Genomic DNA, 18,477 nt, shown 5'->3' with positions numbered 1-18,477 from the left:
AGGCTATCAATATGAAAGACTATCAAAAACTAAAATATACACAAAAAAACGGACCCAAAACTAGGAATCCACTAAACAAACAATAAAATGTCGACCAAAATGTCCAGTAAAGGCAATGAGACACAAACCAAGAGCCCGATGATGATTGGAACAAAATACCAAAACGCACAGTGAATAACTGAATAAATGAAGGATTTATTCCACCAAACGACACTACGACTAAGCGCTTTCACCAGTTATACTGGCTTCTTCAGAGTCATAGTGCACAAAACATTTAAACCCATATAAATACTAAACACATCTCTAAAAATTCATCAATTATTCAATTAATGAATCATTAAATGAATCATTAAATATCCACAAGGCTTCAAACTTAAAGCCACAAACACAATTTTACAATTTTTAACAATGCATCCAGCTTTGAAATAATATGAAAACACATATAAATTATTATTTACAATTTCAACCTAATAACATACAACAAAAATGTATAAAACACAAATCAAATGAATTTTAAACACAAAATAAATCTTTAAAAATATATGGTATGGTATAATATGTAATATTGTTAGTGCAAAACTCCATGAAACCTACATAATGCAAATGTTTCAAAAATAATAAAATATATAAAATATAATATATGAATATAACTTAATTTAATAATAATATTGATATTAAATCTTTCAGGTCTAATCCTATATACACCATACTGTAAAAATGAGAAAGCAATATATGAAATTTCATATAAAACTCGCTCTGAATTTTAACAAAGGTTTTATTGAAATGCTCTCATTAATCCCAGGTGTCCTAGTGGCATTCAACCTGATCTGCCACTCCATTTCGCGTAGAGCCACACAATTCTTAATATCACCCTGGTAATCCAGGTTAACCTTATCGATTACAAAAAACAAGAATTTTTTAAATTCATGACATCTTTGCGAATGCAAAAAGAGAGCATTATGCTCATCCCCTCTCCTAATGGAGCCACAATGTTCACAAATTCTTTCCCTCAGGCTTCTTGTTGTCATGCCGACATAAAATGTGTCGCATGACATACAAGTTGCCAAATAAACACAATTTTTAGTTAAACAATTACAACTACCTGGGCATGCTATAGTTCGCCCGTAACCTTTCACAGTGGTGTAGGCACCAACAGCGATATACCTACACCATCTGCAACAACCACACTTGTTCATAAAGGAACGTCTGTTGTCCCTCCTACTTTTTTCCAAAATATCCTTTAGATTAAGACCCCTACTAAAGACCACAATAGGGAAATCACCCAAAGTGTTCCTTGTATCCTTACTCAAAAAATGTTCCCAAATACTATTCAAATTTGCACGAATACCCAGGGAGACTTCATTGTATTGTAAAACAAATTTGGGATGACATCCAAAATTGCTGTTCTCCCTCATCCCCTCATCAAAATTCCGGCAACTATCCCTAGGAATATCTTCAGAACAATTTTTTACATAATTTTCCTAAATAGTTTTGAGAAAAAGAATTATACTGGCCCTAGTTGTGCAAGGAACCTCCGATCTATTGCAGCGGCAAACTAGATCTGAGGTAACTCTAGGTGCATCATGGGATAGTGACTTGGCCTCGAGCTGTCTGTAAACCTCGAGCTTTGTAGTAGGCCGACTCGGAGCCGAGGATCAGCTCCAAACCCATCTGTAAGTATGAACAGCGAGATAAAACAACTTCACATCACAAAACTTTTAGCTTTAAAATAAAATAACTTTCCTGAAGAGGAAAATGATAACACACACACACAAAAAAAAAATACAAAATGGAAAGTTTTCTCCAAAGGGAACTTATCTGCCCAGCAAAGGAACAGCACCAAGCCAACAGTTGATCCTTGAAAACCTTAGAAGAGCATATTCTTTGTCAGCAGTAAAGCTCTGAAGGGCTTTTCATCCAAACTTGCCTTAGTCAGCTCAGCTCACACCACCTTACAGTTTGGGCATGTGGAAGGTGTCCTGAAGCTTTGGAAGCTGGCTGGCTGTTATATGCTTGGCAGGATAAAACACATATATAGTTAAGGGTACTGCAGCAGTGATCAACGGATATCAACCATTCCAATTTGATGTAAGCAGATTTACTTGTCTTCCAAACTGTGACCACAACCCAAAAGCAACTACATCAGCCTATAAAACGCTTCAACAGCTTCCATATCAGATCCTCAAGAACATTCTCAGAAGCAAAATAATCACAACTAGTAGGTGAGCTTCAACACAAGCCATCAAGTCTCTGCTAGGAAACAACTCTTTGTGAAGCCCTTAACTTAATAAATGCACCATTAAAATAATTAGCACACAAATTATTTCTAAAAATACACAAAAGACTGAATGGTGAGAGATGCCCACCTAAAAATCCTAATGAGGCAAACAGTAAAGCATGACAAATAGAAAGCCTGCAGTATCAACCATTAAACCTTCCTTAAGACACCTGTCCAAACTTAAAGAAAAAAACAAATACTCCTCTCTCGCTCTCTGATGAGTCGAATCTGACTCCTAGAGTGACCATGTTGAAATCCACCATGGCACAGTTTACAAGACAAAGGGGGAACCGATATAGGTTGCAAAGTCTTTCTTCCACATCACAAATGTGTGCAGTCACATCTACAGGCAATTTAGGCCTCAAATCCACATATCTGAGTAGAAAACAAGAGTGCTTGTCACCTCAGCCTAAAACTTTTCTGGCTAATAAGGAATCAGGAATACAACGCACTTTGTCAATTCAGAAAGCAATAAAAATTGCCTCAACCATGATCTTCACACTCCCAGACATCCTCAAGAACTTTCTCTCTCTAGTTCACACTATACAACTAGTGATGCACCCCACAAACCAAACACTCATCATATTCAAAAATGATTATCCCAATATTTTATCTTATCCAAGACAATAACAGGGCACCTGGAAAAAAAGCCAACCACACACCTAAATCAGTTCATCCACCTTTTCTCTGCATGGCACCATCCATTGCAGCTACAGCAGTGCAACTTCAACTAGTGCAGTTCCATGCTGGTTGAACACTTAAGTGCTCCTACTGGGATTCACAAGGGAACAGTCAAAGTCAAAATTAACATATAAGCATTCCACACCCACTATGTTCCCATACCAAAAAACTCCTCTCACTTGTCACAATAATTCAAGCCCACCTCAATTGTATGATCCATCACAAAAACATTTCAGACATTAACTTACTATCAGTGAATTGATCATATATGATAAGGTCTGCAAACAGTCTCACCACATTTTCAGTGCAGACCACAGCACATCCACTATCATTTACACTGGCCCAGTTAAGATATTAACTTTGGAAAAGGGGTGGCTCAACAGTTGCATTTTTGCAGACCTAATAAGAACATTATGAGTGTTGACCACCCTATTCCTCTTTTAAAAATTTTAAAATCCTGCATGCTTTAACCCTTATGTTTTTTCAACTGGTCTGACATCTACCCATCACAAAGCACAATTAATACCTAAAATGATGACTATATTTCACAGCAAGGTAAATCTACACCAGAAATACCACAGGGGTCTGTATTTAGATTGATCCTCATTTTCTCTGTTTAGAAATTGCATTAACGTCTTCCTACCACTGCCTCTATTTCTCTTTCTGCAGAGGACATCTTTCTTTACCGATCAAACACACTGCCCTCTATCACGTAGAATCAAATGTAGAATGTTTTGTTTCCCTTTGTCTCTAGATGACAGCAAGCTTAAGCATTAAACAGCTGCAAAATCACAACATTGCTTTGTGGTACTACCCAAATATTAAAAAGCAATAACCCCATAAAAATTAAGGTTCTAAACAATAACAGAACTGGTGAAAAGTACAGGAACATTTAAATACCTGGGATTATTAAACTCACACATTCACATTCTCATACACTGTAAATATTAAGGTAAGCATCCAACATTAAACATGCTGTAACGTCTCTAATCCCCTTACCCCCAAATTAAGCAAGGTTTAACCATGTCTTTAGTCATGATTTAGAGTATGTCCACTTTTGAAGTGAAATCACTACACAAAATCATTCAAACAGCAAAAAGCAAAATTACATTACAGATTTGTCAATCTAGCACCCATGTATGAACATCATTGCACTTCTCCCCAAAAAAGATTACAAGCTTCTAGTCCCACCCAAGGCATACTCCTCTCCACCACACCTTTACACTTCTACCATAAGTACTGCCTCATTCTCACCAACAAGACGAGTGTAAATCCACTCTCCATAACTACATCACAGGCTCAGACAGCTCCCTAACAATATAAATACAGCAGTTCAGTCAAGCCAAGACACAAAAAAGGTTCAGTAACACCACCCCTTGCCAAATGGTACCACCTCCCCCAAGACCTAAGAAAAGAAAGAGAATACCCCTACAGCTTACAAAGAAACCTACAACACACATTAAACATCCACAGGTATGCAACTGCTTTCTAAATAAAGGCCAATGACAAATCATGTTTAACCATCTCTCCCATCTATCTATGCACATAACAATTAGCCTGCACTCCATTTTATACTGTTCTATTTAAAGGCTAAGTTCAGCTCTTACTAGCTAAACTGCGTCACATAAATTGTAAGCTTTGAATATGCAGATATGCAAGATAAGAGGGCTGTAATACAAAAAAGAGCTCTAGACTTGCAGTACGTCATATGCACATTAGTTTGGCAATGCTAACTAACACTTGTTAATTAACTCATAATGAAAACTATACTTACTAATCTTCATAGCACAAATGTAATTATACCTAAAACAATATTAAATTGTCCGTAACGCTGACATCCACTGCTGTAATTAGTACTGTAGAAAATATATACGAGACATGCAATTATATTTAATAAACCCTTCACTAGATAGTAACATTACTGTACCAAAATGTATTCTATTACATTCCATAAATCAATAAAAAAAGCCAGATGGAAGCCAGTAAGATCCACAACAGATTTACTGATTGAGTACTTTTGTCTCACAATAGAAACTTCATCAGAATACCATTGTAACAATTGTGCAATTTCTATTAGTTCTATTTTAAAACTTAAAGCAGAATTATATATGCAAGTGTTTTATATAGGATGATGTCATGTAGTATTTGTAAGTAGTTATTTGTACTTATGTATGAGATCACTTTTTGTATATAGGAAGTGATGTCATTTTATGTGATTAAGACAATGTATAAAATTTGAGGTTTTTGTTACAATGGTATTCTGATGAAGTTTCTATTGTGAGACGAAAGCGCTCAATCAATAAATCGGTTGTGGATCTTACTGGCTTCTATCTGACTTTTTATATCAATTTGTGGTTGGTGTGTGCTTTTCATACAGTTTGGTGCTGCGATGGATATGGAGGCGGCAGATCCACCAGTACATCGGACTTGGCTAAATTTCTGGGTGTATTAAACACCACTGTTGCAAACCTCACCAGTATTGTGGAAAAATTACAACAGACTAACTCTAGAGCACTGGGCGATCAGGCTTGCTACAATGGAACTGGTATGAGTGTGTTTGATGATAGTAACAGCTTCAGTGGGGTTACTCCAGGTCAGAGAGTACGCCCACCAAACAATGACCAATCGGAGGATTTGCATAGCACTACATATAGAGGAGCTAAAAGGGGCGGCACCTCTTACAAAGGCAGGACTTCTTTGCAATAGCTGGAAGATGAGAAAGAATGGCGGTTTAGTTTAAACAGCAGTAAAGGAAATCAGCACAACAATGGGACAATGGCTGAACAGCTTAATATTTTGGAAGACCTTACCTTTAAGGTACCACAAAAGTTGCAGGTTAAAAACGCATATTTAGGGGAATGTACTCGGACAGAACGAGTTCAAAATGGGCTCAGGATGTGGAAATTCCTCTCAGGACTGGTAAGGGATTCTCTCTTACATAAAGAACTTATTGAACTGTTTAACAAACAGGGTTGTGAGCTGCTCAACTGTTTAATCAAGGACAATAACAGAAAAATGGCCGAGTTAGTCGACCAGACTAAAATTGCTGACAACAACATACACAAAGATTTATTGTTTGAATCCAAAAAATGGATTATTTTAAAATATTTAACAGAACTGATTGCACTGTGAATGATATTAAAGATCGTAAGAACCATAAACTGGCAAGGGATAAAAGGGAGTATAGGGAAGGCAAAGCATACCCTTTACCCCCTTTAGGACAGATAAGAAATGGGAGAGACGTTATAAGTACTAGCCAGGAGGTATTAGAACCCCAGGAAGTAGAAATATAAGATGGTGCTTATACACCAGACCCTTCAGAATACCCCCCCCCCCCGGAGGAGGTCCGAGTGACCGAGGAACCAGGGGAGGGGGGGGGGTATTACCCACACAACCAGAACTAATGCAACAACAAGAGGGCTTGGGGGGTTCGAAAACGAATTATGCACGGACCAGGAACAGATAGATGAAGTGATAGCCTATAAGATTATTTGTAACAGAAACTGTGACTTTAAAATATACAATTACAGTAATGTAGAAATAAGTGAGCAACTAGCAGATGTGTTTGAAAAAGGCCTGTCCTTTGTGCCTAACAAAAATGCCACTTTAGGTGAAGCTCTTATTGATTTAAAGCTTTACACTAGGAAGCTTAACTTGGATTTTTATTTTAAAGGCACAAAAGTGACAACAGAAGGAAGGAATATATGTAAGAAAACAAGTGTATTTAATCCCCCATTACACCCCACTGTTCAAATATTTGAAAAAATGTGTGAGAATGATATTAGGAACATGAGGAATGTTAAGAGAAATGGTAGAGAGGAGATATATAACATCAAAAAGGAAGAAATGGATATAATCTGAAGCAGTTAACTTCATTTGTTCATCAACCTGTGGGTATCGGATCCGAATCGTATCCGAGCCAGCAGCTTTAATCAGCTAAGATCCGAGCTCCAAGCTCCTCCCCTTTACCCATAACCCCCTGCCATCCCTCTCTGTCCTCAGATCTCACTTGCCGCGGCTTATTCAAGCATCTAGATTGAGTTTCCAAGCGTAGGGCTTCGTGAGTTTATATCAAAATTTACTTTTTGCCCTAGTTTTTAGTTTAAATCGATAGACGGAATGAGTGTTGTTTCCCCTTTTCTCTTAAATTGCTAAACTTGTTAGTAATTTTTTTCTATATTTTAGTTAGTTTAGTCTTCCCCCCTCCCCCCGTGTGTGTGAAGATGTGTGTGCAGGTTGGGCCTATCTTTTGTTACCATGTCTAAGGCCCTAAAAGCAATTTTTTCCAAATGCACCGAGTGTAGCCATAAGCTATCCCCAGCGGATGGCCACACTCAGTGTGCTATCTGCCTTGGGGTGGACCATTTCTCCTTGGGCTGCACAATTTGTGCAGCCTTCAACCCCAGGGCTTTGAGGGACAGGAGGTCGAAGCTGATTCTGGCGGGACTTCTGCCCCCGGACTCGGCTTCGTCCTCTTCTCCCTCAGCGGCACCGGCTGCGACCGCGGCGGTCCCGCATTCCATCCCTGATCCCCTGGCAAGACCATCCGCGACACGCTACTCCAAAGCAAGAAAGATGGGAAGACGTTGTCTGCTGTCGGGATCCGCTTCTCGGCTCCCCAGAGGTCCTTCTCCAGGAACCAAAGGGGACAAAAGAAGATGTGGTTCCGGAAATCTCAACAGTCCCGTTTCGCTCTGGACCCCTCGTCCTTAAGAGGCAGAGGAGGACAGTTTGGACGCCGGCCCAGAGGCAGAGGGGGACCGAAGAATTTCAGGTCGAGAGAACCCTTTTCGGATCGGCCCGTGCAGCAGCCCTGAGGGTTTACCCGACTGCTCCACTCTGGAGGCAGTCGGGGGGGCATTTCTCGAGGCACCTAGCAGTTTGGGAGCTAGAGGTGACAGATTGATGGCCGCAGCTTCGAATCATATCTAGAGGTTACACTATCCCCTTTCTGAATCTCCCTCTCAGACCCCGGAGCCTCCCCAATGTTCCACCCAATCAAAGGGAGGCAGCAGCCACAGAAATAAAGCAGCTGCTAGAAAAAAGAGCAATCCAGCCCGTCCCCCAAGATCAATCCGGACCAGGTTTTACTCCAGGTTATTTCTGGTGCCAAAAAAGACGGGGGACTTAACACCAATCCTCGACCTGTCCACTCTAAACCTGTCGGTTGCCAAAGAAAAGTTCCGGATGGTCACCATTCAATCCATTCTCCCACTCCTGCAGGAGAACGACTGGATGTGCTCTACAGACCTCAAGGATGCATACTACCACATTCTGATGGACAGACGATCCAGAAGGTTTATCCGCTTCTGGCTGGGAGCCAGCCACTATCAGTTCAGGGTCCTCCCCTTTGGTCTCACCACAGCCCACAGGGTGTTCACCAAAGTTATGGCAGTTGTAGCGGCCCACCTGAGGCTTCAGTGAATACAGGTCTTTCCGTACCTAGACGACTGGCTCCTGACAGCCCCCCACCAGGCATCTACTAAGTTCTGCCAGGAATTACTTCCTTCACTTGGCCTCTCATCTGGGAATCTCAATCAATCTCAAGAAATCCTCCCTTCAACCAACTCAAATTTTGGATTTCATAGGGGCCAGGTTAGACACAAACCTGTTGAGGGTCTTCCAAACTCCGGACATGCTTCGAACTTTGACACTCCACGTGCTGGCCCTCCTACAATCCCCGGCTCCTCCAGTGGAATTGGTCCTGAGGGTGCTAGGTTCCATGGCTGCGGCCATCAATCTGTCACCTCTAGCTCGTCTAAACATGAGGGTCCTACAATGGACCTTGCAGGTTCAATGGTCCATCCTGCAACATCCGCTAAGTGCATCTATCCCCCTCAGCAAGGTTAGCAGGAAATCCCTGCTCTGGTGGATCCAGTCCTCGGATCTCCGGGAAGGGCACCCCTTCTCAATGTCCCCACCCCAAGCCACGGTGACCACGGATGCTTCTCGCCTCGGGTGGGGAGGGCACCGCATGGGCAGAACCGTCCAAGGCACGTGGACCCACTCAGAGAACTTGTTGCACATCAATGTCCTAGAGATGAGGGCGGTGCTTTTAGCATTGCAAGCACTCCAGGCCCTTCTTCCCTTAGGGACAATTGCAATTCAAACAGACATGTCAGTAGTCTGGTATATCAACAAACAGGGGGGAACCAGATCCTATCCGCTTTGTTGAGAGGCCATGCAAGTTTGGGAATGGGTGATCACCACCAACCGCTTTCTCATAGCAACGCACATCCCGAGTCGGTCGAACATTCTGGCAGACAGGCTGAGTCGAACCATCCCCTCACCATATGAGTGGTCTCTGAACCAGAGAGTAGCGAAGCAAATCTTCCTCAAGTGGGGTCAAAATTGCTGTGATCTCTTTGTGTCGCCTTTGAACGCAAAGTGCAGCGAGTACTTCGCTCCACTTCCCCCACCAGGGGAATCCCCCAGAAACACTCTAGTGCATGCTTGGCCATCCGGTCTACTTTATGCTAATCCACCTCTTCCTCTGATGGTAAAATTCTTGCGGAAAGCTCATCGGGTGGGGAGCAGAGTGATCCTTATAGCCCCATTCTGGCCTCGTCAAACGTGGTTCCCTTGCCTATGGTCTTATCTAGTGAATCCTCCATAGATTTTGGATCCCACTCCAGATCTGATATTGCACCCCCTAGGGTTGACAACCCTAAACCTGGACATTCTCAAGCTCACAGCTTGGTTGATCCAGTTCCAATAATAGCTAGGACTCCTGGCATCTCCTCTTCTGTTAAGGCTATTTTAGTAGCCGCTCATAAACCTTCTACTAGAAAGGTCTATAAGAGCAAATGGAAACGTTTTTCGATCTGGCCGGAACATAGAAATTTGGATCCCTTGACAGCCTCAATACCAGCTGTATTAGATTTTTTGTCATATTTATTTGACCAAGGTGCCAGCTTCTCTACGGTCAAAGTCCAATTAGCAGCGATTTCCCACTTTCATGTGGGAAGTGATCTCGGTCCTTTAGCTTCTTCTAAGATCTGCAAGACTTTCTTAAAAGGTACTTTCTTGTTAAGGCCTCCTGTTAAGGATGCAGTCCCTCCGTGGGATTTAACCCTTGTTCTCCAGGCTCTTACTGGCCCTCCCTTTGAACCTGCAGCTTTGGTGGATCTAAAATATTTATCTTGGAAAAAGGCCTTTCTCATTGCCATCACTTCGGCGAGAAGAGTTTCGGAGCTTCAAGCCCTTTGTGCCAAACCTCCATACCTGGTCTTTCATAAAGACAGAGTTTCCCTCAGGACCAATCCCTCCTTTTTGCCTAAAGTTGCCTCTGAGTCCAACATTAATCAATCTATCAATTTACCGTTTTTTTTCCCAAATTATCATAACAAAGGTGAACACAAATAACATTCTTTGGACATGCACAGACAATTGAGGTTCTACTTACACAGGACTGCTGAACATAGGAAATCTGAGCAACTCCTTGTATCCTTTGCTAAACCCTTTTTGGGTAAACCTGTGTCAAAAGCTACATTGTCCAGGTGGCTTTCCCAATGTACACTTCTCGCATATAAGAGTTCTGGCCGACCTGAACCTGTTGGAGTTCACGCCCATTCTACTCGATCGATTTCTATTTCTGCTGCTTTTTGGTCCAGAGTGTCCTCGGATGACATTTGTTCAGCAGCCACTTGGACTTCATCTCATACTTTTATTACCCATTACAAGTTGGATATAATTTCCAGAGGGAGGGCGTCCTTTGGCTCTGCAGTGCTCCAGAAAATTCTTCCATGAGGACCTCCCAAGTTTTTGGTAGCTGGGGATTCTGTCCCACAGGTTGATGAACAAATTAAGTTAACTACATCAAATAAAGAAGTTATGTACTCACCATAACGTTCCATCTGAGTAGGTAACTTCATTTGTCAGCAACCAACCCCCCCCCCTCTGTCCCCCTAACCTGTAGTTCGTCCTTTTAGGATCTTGGTGCTTCCTTTTCCAGATGACATCAGGTTAGGATGTTTAGTTGATCCTTTGTTTTGTAGTATTTTATGATACTATAGCAAACTTGATCTGAGGACAGACAGGGATGGCAGGGGGTTATGGGTAAGGGGGAGGAGCTTGGAGCTCAGATCTTAGCTGAATAAAGCTGCCGGCTCGGATCCGATTCAGATCTGATACCCACTGGTTGCTGACAAATGAAGTTACCTACTTAGATGGAACGTTATGGTGAGTACATAACTTCTTTTTAAAAGACATTTGTGGTAACGCTGATATCAGGGCAATGAAGCCAGATAAGGAAGGGGGCCTAGTCATCATGAACTAAAACAACTATGTAAATGAGATGCTAACCATACTATACACTGATACCTATGATGAAATAAATGTTAATGAGAAAAACATCTCCTATAGGAAAGTTGACTTGACTTTGGACGAGTTAGTATTGAACCATGGGATTACACCTGACGAACATTCATATATGGTGCTAAAGCATCCAAAAATACCCACAATTTTTGGAGTCCCGAAGGTCCACAAGGACCTTCGGGACCCCCCTCTTAGACCTATAGTGGATGCAAGAGCTTCAAAAACATATCCTATAGCTAGGTTTATTGATAGCAAAAAAATGTACTCAAATACTGCCCATGGACTTTAAAGGCTTCCTGGGACTGCTTAGGTAAAATAACCAATGACAAATACTGTGATGATTTAATCTTCTCCACCACTGATATGAGATTTATTTTTAGCTATTCCGCACGACATGGGTATTGAGTGGTTTTATAGCTTCCTGTGCCAACATTCTAATATTAGCCATGGACGCATTCTCACCATTAGGATTTTGATGGAGTTGGTCTTAAATATGAACATTATTATTTTCGAAGGCCAACTTTTTCGACAGTGCAGGGGGGTAGCAATGGGGGCAGCATGTGCCCCCATAATCGCTAATATTGTCTTGGCATTTTGGGAGAAGGAAACTGTGTTTAAAAGTGTATTTACTGATTATTGGACATTTTATGGTCGTTTCTTGGACATCATTGTTTTCTGGAAAGGAAGTGAGGGGGAATTGCATAATTTCCTGGAATTTATAGAGCAGAGCACCGAATTTCTGGAATTCACGAGTACTACTACATGGGATACCACCAATTACTTGGACATCACACTACAAAAAAGCAGAAACAAACAATTTACATCCAATATTTTCAGAAAACCGACATATTCCAACACCCTCCTACACTTCGATAGTTGCCATCCACTGTCACAGAAAAAATCCCTAGTGAAAGGGCAAGGGGTTAGGATAGCAAGAATGGTAACGGAACATGATGAATTTGTACATCAGTTGAATATATTAAAATTCATGCTGATAAAGAGGATACCCATAAACATTTGTGGATTGGATATTGAAGGAAGTTACAACAGAGAGAGAGAATGGACATTTTATTCCCTCTGTTAGGGAAAGCACAGGGTAGTGAAGAAATGGTTGTACACAATGAAGGGAAACATCAGCAAATCTGGTATATTTAGATTTAACAATCAGTTCTACAATATTAAAAGGATTTTAACACACAACTGGCACATGTTCAGTGTGAACACAGAACACCTTGACTTGGTAGGAACATTCCCTAAAATTGTCTATAAAAAGATACCAGTATAAAAAATATGATGGAAACCTATAAAAAGACGAATGCAAGGACGGGGGGCATGGTAAAATGTGGATTTTGCATGCAATGCAAATATATCCTGGAAGGCAAGGAGGTATATATACCAAATTATGGTGGATATATAACACGAAACAAGTTCACTTGCAGCAGTAAGGGAGTTGTATATCTAGCCAAGTGCTTCCTTTGTCTAGGTTTTTACATAGGAAAAACCATCAATGCACTGAGAACTAGAATCTACCAACATTATTATGTCATTGGTAGGAATGAAACAAAAAATGCCCTTGCTGCACGTATTGGCTTGCATCCAGGACACGTTTTCAGGTTCACTGTCATTGAGCAAGTCACTTTAGGTGTGTGTGTGTGGGGGGGGGGGGGGGGTGAATGAATATCTAGAACTGAAGGAGCTCAGATGGCAAATGAGAACTAACGCCTCTGAGGCACCAGGACTTAACAGTGCAATTTCTATTAGTTCTACTTTAAAACGTACAGCAGAATTTTATATGCAAGTGTTTTATACAGGATAATGTCATGTAGTATTTTTAAGTAGTTATTTGTATTTATGTATGAGTTCACTTTTTGTATATAGGAAGTGATGCAATTTTATGTGATTAATACAATGTATAAAAGGTGAGGTTTTTGTTAAAATGGTATTCTGATGAAGTTTCTATTGTGAGACGAAAGAACTCAATCAATAAATCGGTTGTGGATCTTACTGGCTTCTATCTGGCTTTTTATATCAGTTTGTGGTTGGTGTGTGCTTTTCATACCATAAATCAATATAACTGTTTCCTTTATGCCAGGGTCATCAGGGAAGAGGTCTCCTTGGCCAAAACTAAATAAAATACATCAAATGTTGATTCCTAAAGAAAAACCCTCATTTTATACCAGCTTTTTACACTTTTGGATTTATTTACTTGATATTTCCTACTCTTACTGTTATTTCTTATCTACAATGGTAGAGTGTTCTACATGCAAACCAGGCCCAGCAACATAGATGTACCAATGTGGAGTTAATCTTCCCAATAATCTTGTGGTATACATGTCTTTTGAACAAGATACACACGGCACAGCTATAAACAAGCACAACATCAAAGGCAATGTAAATAGGACACTGTTCACTAAGTGACTGAACAGGATAAATGAATATCAAATACAAACAATCTGCACTTCAGAGCAGCCCTGATTAACAAATATGCCAGTATCATTTTTTCTCCACACAAAAGCTTCATACAAGTAATATATGAACTTACCGATTCACATTCTCTTAGCTTTTTCTGGGCACCGTCAAAGTCAAAATTGACATATAAGCATTCCACAAACTCTGTAATGGGGTCTTTATAAGTGTAGGACTCCTATAAAAAAAAAAAAATAAAAAAAAAAAAATAATGAACACACGGTCAACCATAACGTAACATCTTTAATAAAACATGTTTCTGCAGTCAGTGTAACTCAGCTTTGTGGACAGCAGGTGCAACTGTAAATGACAACTAAACATTCAATGTCAGTGTTTTAATAAAGAAAGCAAAAATCAACACAAAAAGACTTAAGTAATAGCAGCACACTGATAGTTTGCTCCCAAATTCAAACTTCAGATTCTGGAATCCTACATTAGAGAGTAAACAATCACACTGTTATGCAGCAAAACACAGTACAAAAATAAATAAAATAAATATTCCCATACTTCTACAGCATGCATACTTTAGCTTTATAAAAGTACTGAACAACTATGCACAAAAATTACACTTTTTTTTCTCCCCAAGGACCTTGACAGATAGATCCTCTACCTTCACCCAACTGTATCGTTCACTGCAGGAGAACATGAGACGGGTATTTCCAGACTAGGCATGAGCACTACAATCCATTCCTTCTTGCCTGGAAACCTCTGTCTAGCCCTGGGTTTTCCAGTAAATATAAGGTGGTAGGCAGCAAGCCAGCTGACTGGTGTTGGGGGCAGCTTACCTTCTTCCCTGGGAACTCCCACCTCTGTGCCTCCTTGGAGCACACAACTACCTTCTGTGGGGAAGCATGTCTCTACATGTTATTTCCCCATGTAGCTAGTTAGTACGAATGCAATACAGTAGTTCAACCTCAACTGGGATGGATCTGCACTACATAAACACCTAGTGCTCCTGTTAGGATTCACCTGTGTGACAAGCCACATCTACCTCCCTCCTCCAGGATGGGTGAGTAGGCAGCGTCTGCTTATGCCCAACTTCTCTCGCCAACTCATACAGGCACCAAACCTGTAATGGAATTCAGGTTGCCTATGGAGTAGTCCAGGGCTTTAACCTTCTGCGCCAAGAAAATGACTTAAGTATTAAAGTATTAAATGTGTGTGTTTTGATATGGAAAACAAAAAGACAGAAGATAAAATTCTTATCAATACCAGCAACATGCTGAAATATCTGTGTTCCCAGACTCCCAACATTTCAACGTATGGAATCTGCACTTCATATATGAAGTTTTTAGCTTCCACCACTGTGGGACTATTAGGCATTTAGCTCAGTGGAAGTCATAAGGTGGACAGGGGAAAAAAATCTCTTACTTAAAAAACAGCAATGGTGCTTTGCCCCACTCATGGTGAATCTGGTGCAATACTTTTGAGGTTGTGTGTGTGTGTGTGTGTGTGTGTGTGTGTGTGTGTAGCTAATTCACTTTTGCTTTCCAATGATGTGACTGTACTTTTAACATTTTTGGTTGATGTTCTGAGTAATTCTATCAGAATTTACCAGAGGTTGTGGTATAGGATTTACTGCTAGGTCGCAGCTCAGTGGGTCAATTAAACCAGTATCATTCCTGTGTTTGTTCTTTGTTTCATGCTTACAAAGCTACTAACATTCCACAATCAACCGTTTCCTCTCCAACTCAAGGCAAAGACTACTTCTGTTAGGCCAGGCTTTGACAAGATTATAGGAGTTTCATATGTGAAGGCAAGTGAAGGCTTCAGAGTCAACATAAAAGGATTCTTTAACCCCGATGACTGTGACCTCTGTTGCATCCTAGTGACTGGATGTCTAAAGCTCTAAACTGCAACAAAAGTAAAATATAAGGAGCTTAAACAGAACATTCTGGGAAACGGTTATTTCCTTGAATCCACAATATAATGTGCAGAATTTTTAAATTAGAACAATTTTACCTCTCAGATATGGAGGAGATAATACATTTATGAAAAATATATTTAAAGAAAACTACAGTTACACTTTAAACATACAACTTTCAAACATCTTGGATTAACTTATATTTTAACTTGAAAAAAAATGCTCCTTAAAATGATTTATTACTGAATCACTAGTACTAAGTGTAATTGACTGCTACAGGCTGACTACATGCAATATAAGAATAGTGCAGCATTTTAAAATTACTGTATCCATTTGGAAGAAATTTGCCTGAAAAAAGTGTATTTTCTGGATACAACCTCAGCTGTCTGTGAACATCCAGCAATTGAAGATTTTTTTTCTCCTTTACTTTGTTGATTGGGAAAGAGGGTAGACTGACTTAGAGACAACTCTAACAACTTTAGGTATAAAGGAGAAATTGGCTCTGAGGCTAACCCTGTCTTTGTGGAAGACTAAAAAAAGGACAGCACATAACAGTCTGTAACTCAAACTCTTTTGGTTGATGTCAAGGGAATTAACACTGTTTTCCAAGTTAAAATTTCAAGGAAAAAGCAGCAGTTTCAAAAGGAGATCAGGTTAGTTCATCAAGAATATCAGATAGGTCCCGAGGAAGAGTGACTTGTTTCCTTGGAGACCCTGATGTGCAGACGCCTTAAGAAACCATTTGACCTCACAGTTTGAGGAAAGATGGGAATCAAAAGGCAGACTAGCTGAAATGAATGAGAAATGCATTTTAACAAAAGTTAATACTAAGCCTGAGTGGAGCAATTCACACAAATATAGTATCATAGGAACCACCACATGAGACAGGTCTCTTCTATATGGCACCACATAAAAACATTTCTTCTATTTAGAAACTAAAGATTTTCCAGTTGCAGGTTTCCTTTCCTTATTAAGTACCTGCGCCCTGTTTTCAGAGTACAGGTGCCAGAAATGAATCAAGAGTCTACCATCTAAATGCTGAGATTCAAGGTCTTGAGGTCTGTATGAATGAGGGAGCCCTTTTCCTGCAAGTCCATCAAGTGACATAACCTATGGTGATTGCTACTGGTTAGATAAAAAAAAGAGGGGAGAACTAATGCTGTCTGTGCCAAAAGGGAGTCACCAACATCATCTTTGGCTTTTCTTTCTGAATCTTCAGAAAATCCTTTGGAATGAGAGAAAATGGAGAGGAAACCACAAAGACATTTCCCCTTCCATGGAAAGGGAAAAGCATCCGATTATACGGGCTTACTTGCATAGGGTTGTGGTTCAAACAAGCTTGAGTTGATGGTTTAACGTAGAAGCAAGAAGGTCTAAGTTCACCACTGATGGGCTATCTTCAGGAGACCTCTAGGTTCAACATTCATTCATGAGGGTCTATTTAGTATCTCCTCAAATAATCTGCCATAGTGTTTAGTTCTGGGAGATATACACAGGCTGGAGGGAGAGGGTGTGTTGGACTGACTGCTCTTAGGTTTCCAAGACTGCAGAGGAGACTAAACTTTTGTTGATATATCACATGGCAGTGATATCACCTGTCACTACACGAAGATGTTATGGGTTCCAGAGATGATAGAATTTGAAGGGCATACAATAATGCCATTATCTCCTTGATAGGTTTCTCTGTCTTGTTTGAATCAATCTCTCTGGGCATTGACACTTTTTGAAGAGACTCCCCATGTAAAATCCAAACCACCTGATGCAACTATCTGCTGAAAAACTGGGATGAGAAAAGGAACCCCAAAACTGACAGGTACCTTCTTTAACAAAATGCGAGAGAGACTGGAACAGACAAAGTACGACAGTGTAAATCAATTTAAGGTACCACTGAATTTTCCATATGTGAAGGATGACATGTGGAATCATTAGAATTGTTGAAGCCATGAATCCTAGGGCTCTCGAGCTCTCTCTTGTGGAGGTCATTTGAAGGTTTGTCAGTCAGAAGAATTAAGTTCTCAAAATCGGTGTCTTGTCTACTGGAAGAAATGTTATCATAATGGAGGTGTCCAGAAGAGCTGTGGAATACCAAACAATGAGCTGGATTCAGGGCTGACTCAAGTTCAGAGTAAAACCTAACTGGAGAAGTAAGTTGGTTGTAAAGTATAGAACCTTGGAGTTTCTTGATTTTAAGTAGCTTGAATCAAGCAGTTTTTCAAGTATAGATATGGATGCCTTAGAACTTCCAAAAAGCTACAATGCAGACTAAACCTTTGGAGACAGAGATAAGCTAAATGGCAAAATAAATTTAACCTGATATCCCAAAACACAGAAAATACATTTGTGTCTATTTAACACAAATGTAGATGTTAAGAAATGTCTGCTGCAGTAATAATTAAAAGGATTGTCGGCTAAGTCAAAGATCACTCTGCAGGCCCTGACTTCTGTGCTACGTTTTCAGACAGGGAGAGCAAAATTTAACGTCTGGTTTAGTTGTGGGGTTCTGAATGGCACCCCTAAGTTTTGACTGCAGAGATCCCTTTTTAGACAGGGAAGATTATGGATTTTTTGGTTGTGAAACTGGCTGTGTTGGTTCCGAATACTTGAGATACCACTGTGTCTTTCTCCTGTGAAAGCTTGGCTATGGGGATCATAAGGATATACAAGGCCATTTATCCCAGAAATCAGAGACTCTCATACTGGGATTACTTGAGAAGAGAAGACTGGAAGTAGTTTGTCAGGAAAGTGAGATTTTCCACTGGGAGGAAATTCTTTTGAAGGTCTATGTCCAGAAAGATCCCTAGAAAGCCAAATTTTCAGGAAAGAGAGAGAGGTTAGATTTCTTTAATTTTAAGGTGTAACCTAAGGAGGTGAA

At 40.4% G+C, this 18,477-nt stretch overlaps 1 protein-coding gene across 1 annotated transcript in view; it reads right to left on the bottom strand.

Moving 5' to 3' along the window:
* Positions 1-18,477, bottom strand: part of EIF3E (eukaryotic translation initiation factor 3 subunit E) — a gene marked incomplete in the record, with an annotated part of 1,040,336 nt that overhangs the window by 370,443 nt on the left and 651,416 nt on the right. The window contains 1 exon segment of the mRNA XM_044065734.1: positions 13,818-13,919. Within this exon segment, the coding sequence (XP_043921669.1) occupies positions 13,818-13,919 (102 nt within the window).

Source organism: Protopterus annectens, chromosome 3.part0, assembly GCF_019279795.1.
Source record: "Protopterus annectens isolate FY-2018-M chromosome 3.part0, PAN1.0, whole genome shotgun sequence".
NCBI lineage: Eukaryota > Metazoa > Chordata > Ceratodontiformes > Protopteridae > Protopterus > Protopterus annectens.
This window is presented reverse-complemented; position numbering and strand designations above follow the sequence as displayed.